Genomic DNA, 19516 nt, shown 5'->3' with positions numbered 1-19516 from the left:
AGGATGCTGACCTGGGTTTACTGAGCCAGAGAGATCCCCTTGCCACCCTTCAGTCCACTACTGATAGCCTGGCAAATAAGGCATTCTCCAAGTTGCTTGCCCACATTACAGAGCAGAATATCCTGCTATAGTGTCTCACCCTTCCATCACTCAAGGAAGACCCAGGGCTCTCATCTGTGCCTGCCACATCCCCCCAGAGCAACATCTTTCACTCTGGCAGCTGGAGACAACGTAGGGAGAGAGAAGGACCACAAAGAGGCACAGGCTGGGATGCAACAAAACTTTAATGAGTTGGAAGTTGGAAGAGGGAAAGGAAGTCCTCTGAGTGGGCACCGTAGTGCACAGAACAGCAGAGGGACAAATGAGACTCTGTCCCTTGGCCACGGTGAAGTTCACAACTTGGATGGGGCTTAGCCAGTGATCACAGCCAGTGTCACAGAGGAGGACAAAACAACAGAGAGGAAAAAGAGAGAAAGAAGTGTGGGAGAAACAGGCAATTTAGACAAAGACCATGGTTTCAGAGAGCCCAGACATCCCTTCTCCATTGCAGGTGGAGTTATGGATGCTCAGTGCTGCTGAAAGCAATGGTCAGGATCTCCACACTCAGTCCATTTCCATCTTCTGGGTTCCGGGGGGTCCTGTTTTGTTTTCCTGTGTGGCCACATTTTCATTGCCTTCTTTGGCCACACACGTTTCTCCCTGAAGGCTCCTTTTTAGAGCTGATCATGGAAGCCCATGGACTTGTGGGACAGAAGCTCATTGGTGTCAGCAGAAGATGAGTCTTGAGTGCCAGAGGCATTGCCTGCAGTCTGGGGACATTGGCTTGGGGCACTCCCGTGGGCTTGTTTGCAGCCCCGTGGGCAGGAAGGACCCTGCTGCTCCAAGCCCTGGAATGCTTGCTCAGATGCTAAAGGGTCACTGAACGTGATGATGTGCCACATCCTCCTCCTCCCACCCTCCAAAATCTCTGATCGACAGTGGCCATTGCCTTTGCAGGTTGGTCATCAGCACTGCTTCTCTTGTCTCTCTTCCTTTTAATGCTGCTCTCAGAAGTTCTTGGTGCATTTGTTGGGCCTCATCCACTCCAAGGACTCTCTCTGATAGTCCTCTACAAACACAAACCACCTCATCATATCCTCTCCCAGGATGCTCCAGCTTTGCCCACCCAAGAGGTTTCTCTCAGTCGCCTTTGCCACACAAGCCCACAGCTGCTCAGGAGGAGCAGGGCTCTTTGGTCAGTGGTGCTTTCACCACATCAAGGCCTCTACTGCTTCTCACATTCCCCCCCAGCTTAGTGGGGCACAAGAACTAGGGAGGGGACACAGCAGGCACAGGAAGCCCAGAAGTTTCTCTCAATGATTAGGTGAAAAGCCACCTCATAGGACCTCAGGGACTTCACCAAAAACTTGATGGCATCTAATTGGATAGAAGCCAAAAAGTTCCTCCTGAACAATCAAGTAGAAAAAAAAGAGAACAAAGGAACTAGGGGCATTTGTGAGGTGTTTTAACCAGGATCAGACCTCTGCACCTGGCTTGGGTTTTTCTGTTTGTTATTTTGCCTTTCATTAAACCTTTTTGTTTCTAACACTGCAGCAGAAGTCATCCTGCTTATTTTATGCCCCCAAAATAATAGCTGACCTATCCTTGGGTGTATTATATATTCTTTTGACAGCTTATAAGACCAGGCTCAAGAAAAAGAAATATAATACCCATCTTGTCTCTTTCTTCTCTCCCAGGTGCAACTGTGACTCAGAGCCATGTCCAGCTGCCAGCCCTGCCACCCTTGCTACCAGCCCTGCAACCCCTGCAGCCAGCCCTGCGGCCCCACCCCGCTGGCCAACAGCTGCAATGAGCCCTGTGTCAGGCAGTGCCAGAGCTCCACCATCATCATCGAGCCCTCCCCTGTGGTGGTGACCCTGCCTGGGCCCATCCTCAGCTCCTTCTCCCAGAACACTGCCGTGGGATCCTCCAGCTCTGCTGCTGTTGGCAGCATCCTCAGCTCTCAGGGAGTGCCCATCAGCTCTGGGGGCTTTGATCTCTCCTGCATCACCAGGCACCACCACAACAGGGTCTGCTAAAGCTGCTGTTGACCGCCCCACAGAACGACCCCTCGGAACCCAGAAGATGGAAATGGACTGAACATGGTCATTTAGAGGCACTGAGCATCCATGGCATTTGGGAAGAGCCGTGCCTGGGCTCTCTGAAACCATGGCCTTTGTCTAACTTGCCTGTTTCCTTCCTGTTCTTTCCTGTCTCTGCTCTCATGTCCTCCTCTGGGCTGTGATCACTGGCTAAGCCCCATCCAAGGTGTGAACTGCACCATGGCCAAGGGACTCATGGCCAAGTCTCTTACATCCCCCTGGTGCTCCCTGCACTATGGTGCCCACTCAGAGGGGCTGTTTTTCTTCTTAATTAAAGTTTTGTTGCATCCCAGCCTGTGCCTCTGTGTGGTCTTTGTCTGTCTCCATGATCTCCCCGGCTGCCAGAGAGAAAGGTGGGCATTGGTCAGCTGCTTCTCAGCAGCAGATTTAGTTTGGATATCAGGAAAAGAGTCTTTCCCTAGAGAGTGGTCAGATATTGAACAGGCTCTCCAGGCAATGGTCATAGTCCCAAGGCTGCCAGAGCTCAAGGAACATTTGGACAATGCTCTCAGGCACAGGGGGGGATGGCTGTGGTGTCTGTGCAAGGCCAGGATTTGGACTCAGTGATCCTTGTGGGTGCCTTCCAGCTCAGGGTATTCGGTGATTCTATGAAGGCTGAGATCCAGGTGCAGTTGCTATTTCACTTCCACAGCCACACATGTCCAGGCAATGAACCTCGTTCTGATAGCAGCCACTCTTCAGAGGATGGACAAAGGGGTGAAAAGATTCTGCAGTGGAAATTTTATCTCCCCACGTCCCAAGACCACACTTCCTTGTAGACTAGCCTACAATGACCTGCTCTCACTGTACTGTTCCAAGGGCTGAAAGAAACTGTCAAAGGCTCCACTAACTCCAACACTTCAGTGACAAAAAACTTTTTTGGTGTTGCAGAGGCTTTTATCCCACAAAAAAAAAGGAAGGACTGTTTACAGATGGAGCATTTAAGCATAAGTAATGGGATTCTGGTATGAAGTTTTTGGGGATAGTGGACCCTCTAACAACAAAGTGGAAATGGATTGGCAGATATGGACCAAGTTATCCTGGTGCACTAGAGAAAAAGTGGTGCTCCATTTGAACTTTCCATCCACAGAGATTAAAGCTGGCCCTGGATGCCATTAGCAATAAAATCCCTTTGGCATCTGGAATGTCATTATCCTGCTAGTTTTGCAAGATTTAGAAAGCAGAAAGTAATCCAGTGTCTGACTAAGCAAACTTGATGTAAGCCTGTGTTACCAGTTGCTTCAGAGCATCCCCAAACACCTTCCAGAATAAAGACTGACCAACTTTTCTTTCCCTAGTTGCCTTGGGAGAGCATCTGCAGGAAAAATGACACGAGGCAATGGTTCAAATGCAGTATAAATTTAATGAGTCAAGAGAGGGAAATTAGATCATTTCAAGCGATGGTCATGGTGCAGTAAGCACGAGGGACAGATAAGAGATTGTGCTCCATGGCTGTGGCTGAGAACTCTCGAGAAGTCCATCTGCCTGCCCTACAGAGGGAGCAGGACCAGCAGGCCCTCCCCTGGCTGGATGTTTGGGGCTCACAGCCCCAGGGAGCACAAGGGAACAAGGACACAGGAGGGAAACAACAGAGGGGAAGAGGGCAGAGGCAGGGATGGGCTGTGCTTCCCAAGAGTCCTTCTGCAAGGGCTGCTGGGCTTGCTCAGCTCCTCAGGAAGCAACAAGCTGATGCTCCATCCCCAGTGAAGAGCCATCCTGCTGAGTCCTTCGGTTCCATCCTGAAATCATGGCCAGCAGCTTTAGCAGGGGAAGCACCTCCTGCCACAGAGGCCACTGCCCAGGCCAGAGAGGCCAAAGCCCCCAGAGTTGATGGGCACTCCCTGAGAGCTGAGGATGCTGCCAACAGCAGCAGAGGTGGAGGATCCCACGGCGGTGTTCTGTGGGAAGGAGCTGAGGATGGGGCCAGGCAGGGTCACCACCACAGGGGAGGGCTGGATGGCTACGTGGGAGTCCTGGCACTGCCTGACACAGGGCTCATTGCAGCTGTTGGCCAGCGGGGTGGGGCCACAGGGCTGGCAGGGCCGGCACGGGCTGTAGCAGGACATGGCTTGGGGCTGCAGATGCACCTGGCAGAGAGGACAGAGGGTAGAAAAGCATAAGTGAGTAGAAGCCTGTAACACCACCACAAGAGAGAGAAGACATGAGCTCACACAAAGAGCTGGAAGGATCATAGGGAAGCCCACAGGCTTCTCGTTCTCCAAAGCCCAAAAGAGACTTGCAAAACGCTACTGAGCTCTGGGAGATCCTTTCCTAGCCCACGCCACAGGAGACACCTAAATGAGCTCCAGCCTGTCTCCATGACACCTCTTTTGCACCTTTCCATCTCCCATAGAAAGTAACTCCAGAATCATGTATAGAACAGACAGCTTTGTGCTGAAAAATCCCATGGAAGCATAATGATTAGAATGAATAAAAGAAGAATAAAGAGCTTCAGACTTACCTTGTTCCCAAGGAGACTGTGTGGAGGAGAGGAGTGGATGAGACAGTGAGGAGATGGAGCTGCTTTTATACTGCTCCTGTGCTGCCCCAGGCCCACAGTCACTGTGTGAGGACAGTAATTTTCCAACACACTCATCTCCAAAACAAAATATCCCACCTAATGCCCCAGGTCGTGTTTTGTTTTCCATCACCATTGCCAGTGCATTTCCTCATTTCTGACGTGCCCATTATGCAATGCAGGCTCATTTCAAGTTCCAGGATGACAGATCAAATGATTTCCCAAGATGGATCATGTCCCTGTCACCAGAAGATGTACCCTCAAGTGCAGGAGGGGTCTGTGCAGATGTAGGACATGGAACTGGGAAACCTGGTGATGTTCCTTTCAAACCTCATTACAGAAAGATTTGACTCTCCCCCCGCCAGTGCAGGAGTCTGTCCTGGGTACACAAAGGCACCTGCGCCTAATGATGTGACTTAACCTTCTCCCTCAATCCTTTACACATTTACTTGGAAGTGTCATCCGGTCTCATGGCAGTCTCTGGGGGTTTCATATCACTGCCTTCAGTCAGCATGAAGAAAGAAAATGTCATCCTTCCTAAGGACCATGGTTACAGTTCTGGTGGAGTCTCTCCTCAGTACATGAGGGGTGTGTTGGGACTTGGCACAGCACCTTGTTTGTCCCATTCTCCTCACAGTGCCATGAGCTTTGGCTGCGTGCTTAAACCCTGACCAGCAGGAAAAACTTTTGAAAAACATGTTGACTGTCCTGTGAGCCCCTGAAGCTGTGGGAGTGTTGGCAAGAAGGTCACACTGTCAGCAATGGCTGTTGTGGCTGCCTGAAGCAGTGTACTCGGGTACAGCCCAGTGCTTGCACCACCTTTCCTGGGTTATGCATGAATCTGCCCTTGCTGGAGGACAATTGTGACCCTGCAAGGGGCATGGGTCTACAGACACCACACCCTCCTGGCTGGGCCTCACACAAAAAGGCTGACACACAGCCAACCCAAAATTAGAGCGTGACTTGCCACTGGTAGGGAGAGTCTCCCCCTAGAAATTTGCCTACTCAAGGCATTCCCTTGCCCTCCTGGGGCACTCCCCAGCTGCCTCCATGTCTGCAGGGCAGAGAAGTGCATCACTCCTTTATGTGGTTTGACAGCTGGTTTTGTACCCAGAGCCCTTATGAGCACATCCCCTCCCTCAGTGTTCTGAGGTGCGTGGCACTGACATCTCTCATTTACTAGGGAGTTGGACAAGTTCCTGCTTCCCCAAGGGTGCTGGGTTGCCCTCCAAGCAAGTCTTTTTGGGCATGGTAAACAAGGTATGCTGAAGCACAGATGCCAAGAGAATACTCAATGCACGGGACCATTGAGGAGTTCCAACCAGTGGGGAGATGTTTTCTGCAACCCCTTCTATCCCTCCACAGAGCATTCAGGAGAGCTCCTCAACACAGCATGGTCTCTTTGTCCAGAAGAATGAGGCTTGTGCAGCCACTCCACCCTCCAAGCCTCTCCCCAAGGCATCTCTCACAAGAGAAAAGAGAGGCTCTAAGACTGTAGCATAGTTCAGTCTCCAGCCCATACTGCTGGAAGAGGCTTTTAATTTCCAAGTGCAGATCTTGCTGTTTGTTCTTCTTGAATGCTAGAGGGCCCCTGTAGCCCAGATAGTCAACAACTCACTTTATAGAAGCCATGACCCAGAATGTATTAGCAGGCTTTCACTGGTTGACTCTTGTCAGGCAGTCTTTTTTTTGACACTCATTCACTGCTGGGAAGGCTCCCCCACCTTCTCAGAACTCTTAGGGGGTGCAGCAACCTGGGAGATCTTGTAGGTGAAGACTAAGAGAGGCATTGTCTCCTCTATCTCCGCACTTCTGAGATCATCTTCCATCATCTGAAAGACACCCCCTTCCTGAGCAGCCCAGGATATTGTCAGATGCCATTTCCACAAGAGCCCAGGGCTGTCTCATGGTGCCCTCAAGAACCCCTGTCCTCTGCTGCAAACCTCTTTGGCAGCCAATCATCTCCAGCCTGTAGTGGGGATGAGATTTTTCTTCCCCCAGTAGGACCTTGTGCACGTAAACCTTTCCGGCAGATGACTTTCCAAGGAGCCCAGTCTCTTGACAGCAATTCCTGCTGGTAAAAACCAAGAATCCCTTGAGTACCTCCACCTTTCCTCATCCTCAGTGAAGCTGCTCCAGTTAGCCTCTGGACTTCTCATCTACCTGGAAGAATTTCTTGTGCCCATCATGTATTTTGCCTGGTTCAAACCCAGCCAGGCTTTAGTTGTCCCTAGTCCTGCATGCTCAGACAAACTGGCAAACATTCTCCCCAGAGAAAAGCTCAATTATAGGAAGACAGCTGAAAATTCTTGCTACAAAGGGAGCTGTATACAATTGCCATTCACTCCAAGCCAACATCCCCTGCGTTCATGGGACCCCACCACACTTCAAACACGTTCTGCCTTCACTGACAAAGCATCACCCAGGATATCCTTGGGTGCCTCATCTCAGCACATGAAAGTAGAGCAGGAATGTTGAAAATGAGGAAATGGAATGGCAGCAGTGGTTGACAGAAACCAAACACAACCTGTGCCACTAGGTAGAACATTTTGTTTTTGAAGTAAGTCTAGGAAAATTACTGCTGTCATGCAATGTCTGTGGGCCTGGGGCAGTGCAAGAGCAGTATAAAAGCAGGTCCTTCCCCTCACTCTCTCATCCACTCCTTCAGCTCCATCTCCTTCAGTACAAGGTGAGTTGAAGCTTTTTCTTGTCTTTGCTTCTCTTTCTCTTCATATTCCTCCAATGCACCTCAGCTCATACCTGCCCCAGTCCTACGTGGGCTCTTGGAACTGCTATCATGGGAGAGGGAAGGGGAGGAAGTTCTGTCATCACCAGAGGCTGAAACTTGGTTACGTATCTCATGGCAATGGACTAAAAAGGAACCTCTTTGAGGTTGGTTGCTGTCCAGGGGGTTCTTTTGGGCAGAAAGGAATGTGATAGCTGTGGATCTCACTGCAAAGTTCCCAGCTCTTTTCTCCAACTTGTGACTTATCTCAGCCTTAGTGGGGGAAAAGACTGCTCTTCATCCAGTTTCTGTTCTGCTTCCCTCTTCTCTCTGTCTCAGGTTCATCTGCAGCCCCAAGCCATGTCCTGCTACAGCCCGTGCCGGCCCTGCCAGCCCTGTGGCCCCACCCCGCTGGCCAACAGCTGCAATGAGCCCTGTGTCAGGCAGTGCCAGGACTCCCACGTAGCCATCCAGCCCTCACCTGTGGTGGTGACCCTGCCTGGCCCCATCCTCAGCTCCTTCCCACAGAACACCGCCGTGGGATCCTCCACCTCTGCTGCTGTTGGCAGCATCCTCAGCTCTCAGGGAGTGCCCATCAACTCTGGGGGCTTTGGCCTCTCTGGCCTGGGCAGTGGCCTCTGTGGCTCCAGGTGCTTCCCCTGCTGAAGCTGCTGCTGCTGGCCCTGGGGAAGGAAGCCAGGGACTCCCAGGATGGAACCGCCCTGGGCACGCAGCATCGGCTCCTTGCTTCCTGAGGGGCTGAGCAAGCCCAGCAGCCCTTGCCCAGGGACAGGGCCAGCCTGGGCTCTTGGGAAGCACAGCCCTGCCCTGCCTCTGTCCCCTGACACTCTCTCCTTTCCCTCCTGTCTCCTTGTTCCCTTGTGCTCCCTGGGACTGTGAGTCCCACACAGCCATTGTGGGGAAAATCTGCTGGCCCTGCTCCCTCTGTAGGGCAGGCAGATGGACATCTTCTGAGATCTTCACCACTTATTTGGTGATGACTCCTATCTGCCTCTGGTGCTCCTTTAACTCAGATTTACCTAGTTTTCATCTTTTGATTCATTAAAGTTCTACTGCATTTGAGCCATTGCATTTTTGTCATCATTTCCCCTGTATTTGCCCTCACAAATAGACATGGGGTATTATTGGGAATGCATGTGTGGAGACCATTATCGAAGGATATCTTTGACTATCCTTAGAGGGTGATCCTCTGTTTTTCAAACTTCTCTACCTGTCTAGGACTAGATGGAATGGTTCAACACAGTTCAGTGACTAGAGCTCCATCAGAGATGCTGTCATGTGAAAAAGGGAGATTTCCTGGACCCTTAGTGTTTAATTTGTCTGTCAGTGCCCCAGAAAAGCTGAGACCCTTCTGCCCAACCATTCTGTCATTGTCCAATTAGGGGGACCCTTCACTGAGCCATCCTGCTGGATTGGAGGGCAGCTGTACTGACTCAGTCAGGGAAACACCATCATCCTCAGGGAGACTCCTCAGCAGATCTTCCAACTTTTTGACCCCATAGTGGATTTTCCATTGTATTTCAGTATGTTCCCTGCTAACAGACACTGCAAACACCAGTGAAGGACTGACACTGACAGTTTATGGAATAATACTCTGAATCACATAAAATTGTGACAGATTACGGTTCAAGGATTGCCAGTGATAGTATCTGACTGCAAAAATGTATTCAAAGAAATACAAAACAAAGTTTTAATCCCTGATAAAAGTATTCAATGTGTACAGAGTGTGGTTCTTATCCAATAAGCATCCCAAGTTCAGCCTGTGGACTCTCCCAGCAGTTATGATGGAGTCTGGGCTCATGTTCCACTGCTGTTCACCAGCACACCCATGTCCTTACCCCCAGGCAGTTTTCCAGCCATTTTGCCCCAAAACTGTAGAGATGCAGGCTACTGTGGTGACCCAAGCATTTGCTCTTTTTGAACCTCATACAGTTGGCCTAGGTCCATTGATGCAGCCTGTCCAGATCCCTCCATAAAACCTTTCCACCCTCTACAAAATCAACACTGACATCCAGCTTGGAGTCATCTGCAAACTTACTGAGGATACACTTGATCCCCTGGCCCTGGTCATCCACGAAGATACTGATCAGAAGTGGACAAAATACTGAGCCCAAATACTAGGGCAACACCACTAGTCACTGGCCATCAACTGGACTTAACTCTGTTCACCACCACTCTCTGAGAATGGCCATAAAGCCAAACTTTTATCCAGTGAATACAACCCATATTCAAGTCATGAGCAGTCAGTTTCTCAAAAAAAAATTTGGTGGGACAATGAGTCTATTAATAAAAGCTCCCCAGCCAGCCTCCTCCTCCTCCTTCCTCTCAGCATTTTTCGCTGACCATAATGTCCCATGGTATTGAAATCCTTTTGGTCAGCATGTGTCAGGCAGCCTGGCTATGTCCTCTCCCAGTCTCTTGAGCACATTCACCTTCATGACCTATTGGAGAGGAGGGTGGAGAGACAGGGTTTATGATGGGCAAGCACTGCCCAGAAAAACCCAAAATATTTCTGTGTTATCAGCACCATTCTAGCTCCAAGTGCAAAGAATCTGTGGAAGGGTTAATTTGGTGAAATGGAACTCAACTTTGAGTAGAACCCAGAAAATGCTATTATCCATCACTGCATATTCATCCCAAGCAAACCCTCACAAAAACAGCTCTTAAAAACGTATTTTCCTCAAGGCATATTGAGAAAGAACCTGCAGGGGAAAGGATGACACAGACACATGGGCTGGGATGCAACTGAAATTTAATGAGACAAAACACAGAAATAAGGTTGGTCCATCTGGAGGTCTCAGTGCAGAGAGCATGAGGGACAGAAGGGAATCTGTGCCCCAGGAAGTGTCCTTCTTCCGGATCCGGAGAGGGAGCAGGGCCAGCAGGTGCTGCCCAGGATGGCTGTGTGGGGCTCACAGCCCCAGGGAGCACAAGGGAACAAGGAGACAGGAGGGAAAGGAGAGAGTGTCAGGGGACAGAGGCAGGGCAGGGCTGTGCTTCCCAAGAGCCCAGGCTGGCCCTGTCCCTGGGCAAGGGCTGCCGGGCTTGCTCAGCCCCTCAGGAAGCAAGGAGCCGATGCTGCGTGCCCAGGGCGGTTCCATCCTGGGAGTCCCTGGCTTCCTTCCCCAGGGCCAGCAGCAGCAGCTTCAGCAGGGGAAGCCACAGAGGCCACTGCCCAGGCCAGAGAGGCCAAAGCCGCCAGAGCTGATGGGCACTCCCTGAGAGCTGAGGATGCTGCCAACAGCAGCAGAGGTGGAGGATCCCACCACGGTGTTCTGTGGGAAGGAGCTGAGGATGGGCCCAGGCAGGGTCACCACCACAGGGGAGGGCTCAATGACCACATGGGAATCCTGGCACTGCCTGACACAGGGCTCATTGCAGCTGTTGGCCAGCGGGGTGGGGCCACAGGGCTGGCAGGGCCGGCACGGGCTGTAGCAGGACATGGCTTGGGGCTGCAGATGCACCTGGCAGAGAGAGCAGAGAGGAGAAGCCTGTAAGAGGTGTTTGAAGTGCAGCCTGTCACAACACCATGACTCCAGCCAAGACGGTGACAAGAGATGGAGACACAAGGATGTCTACAGGTTTTTCCTCATATTTCACAGAATCAGAGAATCACCAGGTTGGAAGCAAACTTCAAGATCGAGTCCAGCCCAGCCCCAACATCTCAACTAAACCATGGCACTGAGTGCCACATCCAGTTTTTTTTAAACACATCCCAGGATGATGACTCCACCACCTCCCTGGGCAGACCATTGCAGAACTTTACCACACTTTGCATGAAAAACTTTTTCCTAATATCTAACCTATATTTCCCTTGATACAGATTGAGACTGTGACCTCTTGTTCTGTCATTTACTGCTTGGAGAAAGATACCAACCCCACCTGACTACAACTACCCTTCAGGAAGTTGTAGAGTGATAATGTTTAGTCCACAGGTTCCCTGCCAAGAGCAACCAATCTCAGAATATTCCTGCCCAGACTATCACTCTTCAGGAAAGCCCCAGCCTCCCTCCATATGACCCTCTCTCACATTCCACCTCTCACAGAGTAGTCCCATGATGCAGCATAGGACCAAGTGACAGATATGCACTGGAAAACAGGAGGAGGAAGAGGAAGGAGAGGATAAAAGTGACCCAACTCACCTTGGTCCCAAGCAGACTGAGGCAAGAGGAGTGGATGAGAGAGTAAGGACAAGCTCTCTCTTATATTGTCCCTGCATCGCCCCAGGCCCACAGTCACAGCACAAGGGTAGTAATTTTCCTACAGACTCACCTCCAAAGCAAAATATCCTCCCTAATGCCACAGGCTGTGCTTTTATTTCCATCAACACTACCATTTGTTTTCCTCATTCCTGACGTGATCATTAAGCATCCAAGGATCCTTTCAAGTATTGAGATGAAAGACTGAAGGATTTCCCAGGCAGGGATACATCAGCACAGGCAGAAGATGTGCTGGGGGTGTTTTTGGAAGGAAGGGATCATGGGACCGGGGGGAAATGGTAACACTGATTTCCACCTTCCTTGGCAGACAGTAAGGTCCTGCTGAGGGCAAGGTGTGTAGTGTGGCTGTTTGGAGCTCTGGGCTTGGCTACCGCCCAGTATTGAAGATGTTTTCTCTTTGCATAACAGGAGCTGCCCTTGCTGGAGGGGAACTCATCCTGCCCTGGAACAAAACCTGCAGACATCACACCCTCCTGGCTTGGCCTTTCACCAAAGGCTGACACACAGCCAACCCAAAATTAGAGCATGACTCGCCACAGGTAGAGAGAGTCCCTCCCTGGAAATTTGCCTACTGAAGGCATTCCCTCGCCCTCTGGGATGCATCCCAGCTGCCTGCATGTCTGCAGGGCAGGGAAGTGCAGCACTCCTTGATGTGGCCTGGTTTTGTACCCAGGGCCCTCCTGAGCACATCCCCTATGCTCAGAGCTCCTCTTGGTTTCTTGTATTTTTCCTGGACCTTTCTTAATCTTTGACCACAGCATGCCTAAGCTGCTGCCAGCTTTTCTAACTTATTTTACTCTTCACACGTGCCTCCATCCTGCCAGATGCCTCACTGAGTGTAAGATTTTTGATGTCTGGGGGCTGTACATTGCTTCCCATTTCCTCCCTGACACCAGCTCTTTCTCTCCACTCTCTGTGGTGTGGCTGCCCTTGATTCCAGTGTTCACATCCAGTTCTTCCTTCTCAGAGGCAGCTCTGCATCACTGTTTTTGTCCCATGACAGACTCCGTGAGACTGGAAGGAACCTCTGGATATCACCTAGTCCAACCACCCCTTTGCACAGCATGATCAGCTCTTGGAGGATGCTCAGGGTCAAGTCCTGAATTTCTACAAGCACAAACAATCCTCAACCTGCCCGTGTCAACCACAGACGAGTTCTTTATCACCCTCGCACTAATAACATCTTTTCTTATGTTTCCCCAGAATTTCCCTATTTCCAGTGTGCCAATTTCCTCTTGTCCCTTCTCTGCAGAAGACTCAGGAGAGCTTGACTCTGTGTTCTGGACTCCTCCCACAGCTGTTTTAGCCATTGCTGAGCAGTGTGCCCAGATGCCCCCTCTCCTCCGGGGTGTACAATCAAGCAGTGCTCCTGTTCCAGGGGCTCCAGTCACCTCATGGGCTCTGAGGCCCTTTGCTGGACCTGCACCAGTATGACTGTGCCTCTCTTATATTGGACAACTGCTTTTGTGGCACTGATTTCTCAGCACTGCGGAGCAGAGGAGAGGGGTCACATTCCACAAACAAACCCCTTCCTAATGCAGCCTTGGATGTTGTCATGTGCCAGTTCCACAAATGCCCAGACCCTGCAGGACCCCCTTTCTGTACTGCAAAGCTCTTTGGCTGCCTTACAGCCCCAGCCTGTAGGGGCGCAGAAGTTTCTCCCTCCAACCTTGCAGGACTTTGCCCAAAGGGGTTAAACAGTACTGGCCCCAGTCTGGGCCCTCTGATGCACCAAGAGTCAGACTCTGCCAGCTGCACTTCATCCTATTTATCAGAACCCTTGGAGACCTGCAGTCAAGCCAAATTTCAGACATGGCCTTCTAGAAACCAGGATGCCAGTTTTCTTTCTCCCAGTCCTCAGCTGCATTCCCGGACTGCTGGCACCTCCCAAAGGGGACTCAGAGCTGCTTTCTTTGACACCAACACTCATGTGCCCATCACCAGATCACACACATTGGTGTTTAAATGTTCCCACAGCTGATCCTCCTCCTCTGCCATGGGGAATTTTTCCCTACCCCTGTTTCTGAGGAATATCAGGAGGTTGATCCTGTGACACAGAAATGAAGTCTTGAAGAAGTTTTCCCTTTCCTGTAACTCCTGTCCCCAGTGAAGCTGCCCCAGTCAGCCTTTTGCTGTTGCCCTGTGTGGATGATCTTCTTTCCCACCACAAGCTTTCCTGATTCAGCTCCAGGTGGGCTTTGTCTTTCCAGCCCCAACCCTGGAACATTCAGCCTGGCAAATCTGCATCAAGAGGAAGGGAGTGGAAAGCATTTCCCTGAAGAAGCAGTGTCCCGTGGGCGCTGGAGTGAGGTGAGAGGAAGGAGAGAGCAGCAGGCAGGACGTGCTGCGAGGAGAGGAGCCTTTGGGTGCTCTGCTGCTCTTTTGGGCAGGGCAGAGGTGGGGCTGTCCCTGCAGAGCTGCCAAGAGTGGCAAGGCACTGCCCGAGCCAACATCCCCTGCCTGCAGGGGACCCTCAGGCATGGGGGCACATCCTGCGCCTGCATGGACACGCTCCGATCCCAGCTGTGCTCCGGCCTCACGTGGCACACGTGAAAGGAGCTGCAGCACAGACCAAGCACGCCAGAAATGAGGAAATGAAATGGCAGCCTTGATGGAAATCAAACCACAACGTGTGGCGTTAGGGTGGATATTTTGCTTTGGAGGTGAATGTGTTGGAAAATTACTGTCCTTGTGCAGTGCCTATGGGCCTGGGGCAGTGCAGGAGTAGTATAAAAGGGGAGCTTCTCCTTGCTCTCTCATTCACTCCTCTCACCTCCATCTCCTTGGCATCAAGGTGAGTCTGAAGCTCTTTCTTTTATTCTTCCTTTGAGTTTTCTGACCCTATCCACCCTTGTGGTCCCATGTAGGTTATGGAGAACTGCTTGTTATGGGAGATGGAGAGGGCAGAAATTGTCCATAGAAAGAGGTTGGGTTTTGTCTGAACTGTCTCCTGAGCTGTGGAGGAGCCCAGGTCTTGGTCATTCTTAGGAGGATTCCTTACAGCTGAGTAGGAAGTGAGGCTGGTGGGCCTCTCTAAACAACATTGTGCAATTTTGCACTTCTCTCTTTTCTCCAGATGGTGGATGAACAGAGTCCCCTCACTCAGCTCTGTGTTCTGCTTCTCTCTTCCCTCTCTCTCAGGTGCATCTGCAGCCCCAAGCCATGTCCTGCTACAGCCCGTGCCGGCCCTGCCAGCCCTGTGGCCCCACCCCGCTGGCCAACAGCTGCAATGAGCCCTGTGTCAGGCAGTGCCAGGACTCCCACGTAGCCATCCAGCCCTCCCCTGTGGTGGTGACCCTGCCTGGCCCCATCCTCAGCTCCTTCCCACAGAACACCGTGGTGGGATCCTCCACCTCTGCTGCTGTTGGCAGCATCCTCAGCTCTCAGGGAGTGCCCATCAACTCTGGGGGCTTTGGCCTCTCTGGCCTGGGCAGTGGCCTCTGTGGCATCAGGCGCCTCCCCTGCTGAAGCTGCTGCTGCTGGCCCTGGGGAAAGAACCCAGGCACTTCCAGGATGGTAGAAGCATCAGTGCTCTATCTACCACTCAGAGTGACTTCTTTCTCACCTTTTGACTCATTAAAGCTCTGCTGCATCCCAGCCCATGCCTCTGTGTCATCCTTTCCCCTGCACATACTCACCCAACATGTCCAGCAAGAGAGGTGCTGCTGTGTGGTTCTGAGAGGGCGTTGTTGAAAGTGGTGTTGCCATGGTTGTCAACGTCACATTCATTATGTTAACACAGCATTGATTATTCATATTGTGTCACCTTTCTAATTTACCCTGCCTCTCTCTACCTGCAACAATTACCCTACACAGTTCAATGACCACAGATACTCCAGAAATACTTTTAGTTCTCCCAAACAAAGAAGCAAAGCTTTCAAGATTTCTCTTCTCTGTTGTCAGAAAGCCTGCATCCACAGCCTTTCATCCACAAGTAAATGTCCCACCTCACTCACCACCCTGGTCAATCTTCATGTATTTCACTTCCATTTCTGGAGATCTTTTTGTGTTACAGTTCAGTAGGCAGCACAGCATGCTTGATGCCATCTGGGGAGTGCTGAGCAGAGTGGGATCTTTTCTGCCATTGATATCTTGTTGACAGTTGTGCTCTGATAGCTTAGGATGTTGATGACAATCCTTGGTGTCCAGGAACACTCCTGGCATTTCCACCTGTTTTGATGGTGTTAACCACAAAAGCACCTCATCCTTTTCAGAGACTGAAGTGTGGGGATTGACAGACATGGATTCTGCTTATGCCAGCAGAGTAAAGCCAGTTTATTACACAAGTTCACCAGTATTTATAGGTCACTACATTTGTACAAAATTTTCCACTCAGATCCCTTTGTCCCAGTCCCTTTAGAAACACAATCTTATTGATTATCATTCTTACACCAGTAATGTCCTTGTTACCTCTTTCACCAGCAAATTCCTTGTTACATCTTCCCTTGTCAGAGCAGTCAGCGTCAGAGGGTCAGAGTGACCAGACACGACGTCTTCACTTCTGTTCTTGCCTTGAGTTTCTCTCCCCCTCAGCTTTCACTGTACCAGAGCCAAAAGGTCCGTGGCACTACCCAGCTCAGCTTCTGTAACTGTCTGATCTTCCACACTGAACAATGTGACACGGTTGGCTGCTACAAAGCCAACTTCATGTGGAAGGGGCTGAGAACTGGTCTGTTAGCCAGAAAGAGTTAGTTGAAGAAGAGAAGCTGGTAAGAGTTGCCTTTGACCATGAAAGGAGTTCTACCTAAGTTGTTGACATGGAAACCAAGGAGAAGAAAAGATAAACGGAGGGTCTTGCTGTTGGATTTTAGTGGAACACAGTGGTGGAGACTGCTCTGGACCAATGAACATTCTGTTGATTTATTGTAGCCAATGAATAGGTGTAAACTTAGTGAGAAGGTATAAAAGACAGGATGCTGTTAAAATAAACAGTGAGAAGCCTTCTGAAGCACATGATATTCTTCTGTGTGTGGTGACCATCTCAACAGCAAGAACTTCAAATCTGGAATCTCTGAAGATATGTGTCACCATGCCCACCTGCATCCTGCAGCAGTTCAGCCATTCCCCTCCCTCAGCTGCTCCTGCACAGCCCTTTGAGACCCTCAGCCCACCCTCAGCAGGCTCTGGAGAGACCTTTTGATATGTAAAAGGGATGAATGAAGAATTTGGAGAGAGATGTTTTCTCAAGGCCTGCAATAATTGGACAAAGAGCAAGAGTTTTAAACTGAAATAGGATAAGTACGGAAGGGACATAAGGAAAAACTTTACTGTGATGAGTGTGATAAGAGACAGGGAAATGTTGCCTAGAGAATGATAGGATGTCCCATCTTGGGAAGGGTTCAAGCTCAGGTTTGCTCCAACCTTATGTGATGCAGTGAAAGATATCCATATCCGGGGCAGCAGGCTTGGACTAGAAGAAACTTAATGATCTCTTCCATCCAGACCCATTCTGTGATCCCATGATAATAGGGGTCTGTGAGAGGGCAGCCCAATGCACTCTGCCCCTCCCTCTGAGTACATCCTGTGTTAGGATGAGATCTGCTGGAGTCTGGTGGGAATCCAGTACCTCTGACTGGACAGTAACATATTCCCTGCTGAGTACTTGTGTCACAGTGTGGAGCTGAGAAAGGAAAACAAGTGCAAACAAAGTGGATGTATTCCTCTGGAAAATGTAGAGAAATTCTATCCTCATCCATGGAGACTGGGAAATTCAGAACCCAGGGGGTCACTCAGTGCACAAATGGCTTTGCCCAAGGAAATCTTCTCCTTCAGGAAAGATATTCCCTGGTTTGTTTGGCAGAGTTGTCTCCTCTCACTGCCATCTCTGGGGGATCCCGGCCTGTGCTGTCAGCAGGCTTGTGGAAGGGGATTGTTGCCCTCCCTAATCCTTTGATTCCTGAAGACGCCCTTTGGTTGGACCACACTGTCCTCTCTGTCAGAGGGGTCTGTTGGCTCTTGGGATATCACCCTGTTCCTCCCTCTCTCCTCAACCCGCAATGCAATTTCCTGCATGTTTTGTACCATAATCTGCAGGACACACAAGCATGAGACACATTTTCAATACACATTGTCAGTCCTGCAAGCAACCCTGACTTGTGAAAGAGCTGCCAAGCATCCCTTTTGCCTGGGCCAGGATGAAGCTGCCCTTGCTGGAGGGGATTCAGCCATCCCTTGGACAGGCCTGCAGACACCACACCCTCCTGGCTTGGCCTCACACAAAAAGGCTGACACACAGCCAACCCAAAATTAGAGCGTGACTTGCTACTGGTAACGAGAGTCTCTCCCTGGAGATTTGCCTACTGAAGGCATTCCCTTGCCTTCCTGGGGCATACCCAGCTGCCTCCATGTCTGCAGGGCAGGGAAGTACATCAGACCTTGGTGTATTTTGAGAGCTGGTTTTGTACCCAGGGCGTTTCTGAGTGCATCCCCTCCCTGAGCATCTCTAGGCATGTGGTACTGCAGGATCCTGCCAGGCCTCAGGATCCTGCCAGGCCTCAATCCTTTGGGCAACTCCACTTTTTTTCCAAGAAAACCATCTTCAAGCACTGGGCTGTCCCCATGCACCACAGCTCCAGGCAACCCCAAATGCCATTGCCCTCAGCCTGACCTGCTTGGCAGCAGGGTGCTCTCAGCACTGGCAGTGTGTTTTGGAAAAGTGGGCAGGACTTTGTGTGCCCCCTGGGTCAGGGTGCAAAGGGAGCAGCCAAAGAGCATCATGGGGTGAGGACAGTGGGAGAAAGAGAGTGATATTCCAAGAGCCAACACATCCCTCAGGAGGTGAGAGCAGAGGCATCTGAACCCACAGGACATGAGTGATCAAGGGATTTTTGATAGGACAGTGCTCTCCTTCCACAAGCCCGCTGATAGCACAGGCCGGGATCCCCCAGAGATGGCAGTGAGAGGAGACAACTCTGCCAAACAAACCAGGGAATATCTTTCCTGAAGGAGAAGATTTCCTTGGGCAAAGCCATTTGAAACCAGCAATGTTCCAAACCTGCCTAGAGAGGCAATACCCAGTGAGTCGTGGCCTGAGCAGGGAGGCAGCAGGGAGGGAGAGGGATGCAGCATGCGCACATTGAGGGAAGACTTCAGGTACTCAGGAGGGGATAGCTTTGGTGGGAAGACATGACCATGTTCCTCACGGGGGTTTATCAAAACACTCCCCACATATTTGCCCACAGCCACATGCCGTGCCTGCACAGAGCTCTCGAGCACATGGGGGCACATCTCCTGCCTGTACTGAGGTGATGGTGCTCGGGAAAGCCTCAGGCCTCTCATGCCAACACTTCAAAAGAACCTCTGTGAGCTAATGGCCATGTCAGCAATGGGGAAATGAAATGGCAGTGTTGACAGAAACCAAAACACAACCCGGGGCATTTGGGAGGACAGTCTGCTTTGGAGATGAGTCTGTAGGAAAATTACTGCCCCTGTGCAGTGCCTGTGGGCCTGGGGCAGTGCAGGAGCAGTATAAAAGCAGGACCTTCTCCTCACTCTCCCATCCACTCCTTCAGCTCCATCTTGTTGGGAACAAGGTGAGTTTTGAGCCCTTTCTTGTCCTTCTCTGGGATCTCCTTGTTCCATTCCTCCTTGCCTTTCTCTTCCACTTTGTAATTCTCTGGGATTTCTGATCATATGTCTCTGTGCTTCTTCCCTGCTGTGTTTTGAGGCTGCTTACCGTGGGAGAGAGCAGATGTGTCGTGGAGAAAGGCTGGATATAGACGGAGGTGTCTCCTGAGCTGTGGGCTGGGAGGGAGTTGTTGTCCCTGGCTTTGGCCTTCTTGGTGATGCTCATAGAGGCTGAGAGAAAGGATCTTCCTCATGGTGTGGTGAGGCTGCTCTTCAAACTCCCCTCACGGTGTGCTCCTCTCTTCCCTCTTTACCAGGTTCATCT

The 19516-nt window shown here is 50.9% G+C and overlaps 4 protein-coding genes and 1 pseudogene across 4 annotated transcripts; 3 read left to right on the top strand and 2 right to left on the bottom strand.

Annotated features, from left to right (window-relative positions):
- Positions 1–1757: 1757 nt before the first annotated feature.
- On the top strand, positions 1758–2078 carry LOC120508276 (feather keratin Cos1-1/Cos1-3/Cos2-1-like). The gene has a single exon (XM_039721702.1). It carries the CDS (start codon positions 1758–1760, stop codon positions 2076–2078), a length of 321 nt encoding a protein of 106 aa, XP_039577636.1.
- Positions 2079–3656: 1578 nt separating this feature from the next.
- On the bottom strand, positions 3657–4737 carry LOC120508272 (feather keratin 1-like). The gene is made up of 2 exons (XM_039721697.1): positions 4603–4737; positions 3657–4228 (listed from the first exon to the last, which is right to left on the bottom strand). The coding sequence occupies exons 1-2, from the start codon at positions 4735–4737 to the stop codon at positions 3902–3904; spliced, it is 462 nt and encodes a 153-aa protein (XP_039577631.1). The 3' UTR covers positions 3657–3901.
- A 2513-nt stretch (positions 4738–7250) lies between these two features.
- Positions 7251–8050, top strand: LOC120508275 (feather keratin 1-like). The gene is made up of 2 exons (XM_039721701.1): positions 7251–7317; positions 7695–8050. The coding sequence occupies exons 1-2, from the start codon at positions 7251–7253 to the stop codon at positions 8048–8050; spliced, it is 423 nt and encodes a 140-aa protein (XP_039577635.1).
- A 2501-nt stretch (positions 8051–10551) lies between these two features.
- LOC120508273 (feather keratin Cos1-1/Cos1-3/Cos2-1-like) lies at positions 10552–10869 on the bottom strand. Its single transcript, XM_039721698.1, has one exon. The coding sequence runs from the start codon at positions 10846–10848 to the stop codon at positions 10552–10554; it is 297 nt and encodes a 98-aa protein (XP_039577632.1). The 5' UTR covers positions 10849–10869.
- A 3458-nt stretch (positions 10870–14327) lies between these two features.
- LOC120508274 lies at positions 14328–15093 on the top strand (annotated as a pseudogene).
- The last annotated feature ends 4423 nt before the right edge of the window (positions 15094–19516 follow it).

Source organism: Passer montanus, unplaced genomic scaffold (assembly GCF_014805655.1).
Source record: "Passer montanus isolate IOZ18808 unplaced genomic scaffold, ASM1480565v1 scaffold460, whole genome shotgun sequence".
In the NCBI taxonomy this organism is placed as follows: Eukaryota; Metazoa; Chordata; class Aves; order Passeriformes; family Passeridae; genus Passer; species Passer montanus.
This window is presented reverse-complemented; position numbering and strand designations above follow the sequence as displayed.

Excerpts from the sequence above, each read along its gene's own strand:
- LOC120508272 (XM_039721697.1), bottom strand. The coding sequence starts at position 4,737 with ATGAGTGTGTTGGAAAATTACTGTCCTCACACAGTGACTGTGGGCCTG. Across the intron at positions 4,229-4,602 it reads ACAGTCTCCTTGGGAACAAG|GTGCATCTGCAGCCCCAAGC; the intron begins GTAAGTCTGAAG and ends CCTCTCTGCCAG.
- LOC120508273 (XM_039721698.1), bottom strand. The coding sequence starts at position 10,848 with ATGTCCTGCTACAGCCCGTGCCGGCCCTGCCAGCCCTGTGGCCCCACC.
- LOC120508275 (XM_039721701.1), top strand. The coding sequence starts at position 7,251 with ATGTCTGTGGGCCTGGGGCAGTGCAAGAGCAGTATAAAAGCAGGTCCT. Across the intron at positions 7,318-7,694 it reads TTCCCCTCACTCTCTCATCC|GTTCTGCTTCCCTCTTCTCT; the intron begins ACTCCTTCAGCT and ends CATCCAGTTTCT.
- LOC120508276 (XM_039721702.1), top strand. The coding sequence starts at position 1,758 with ATGTCCAGCTGCCAGCCCTGCCACCCTTGCTACCAGCCCTGCAACCCC.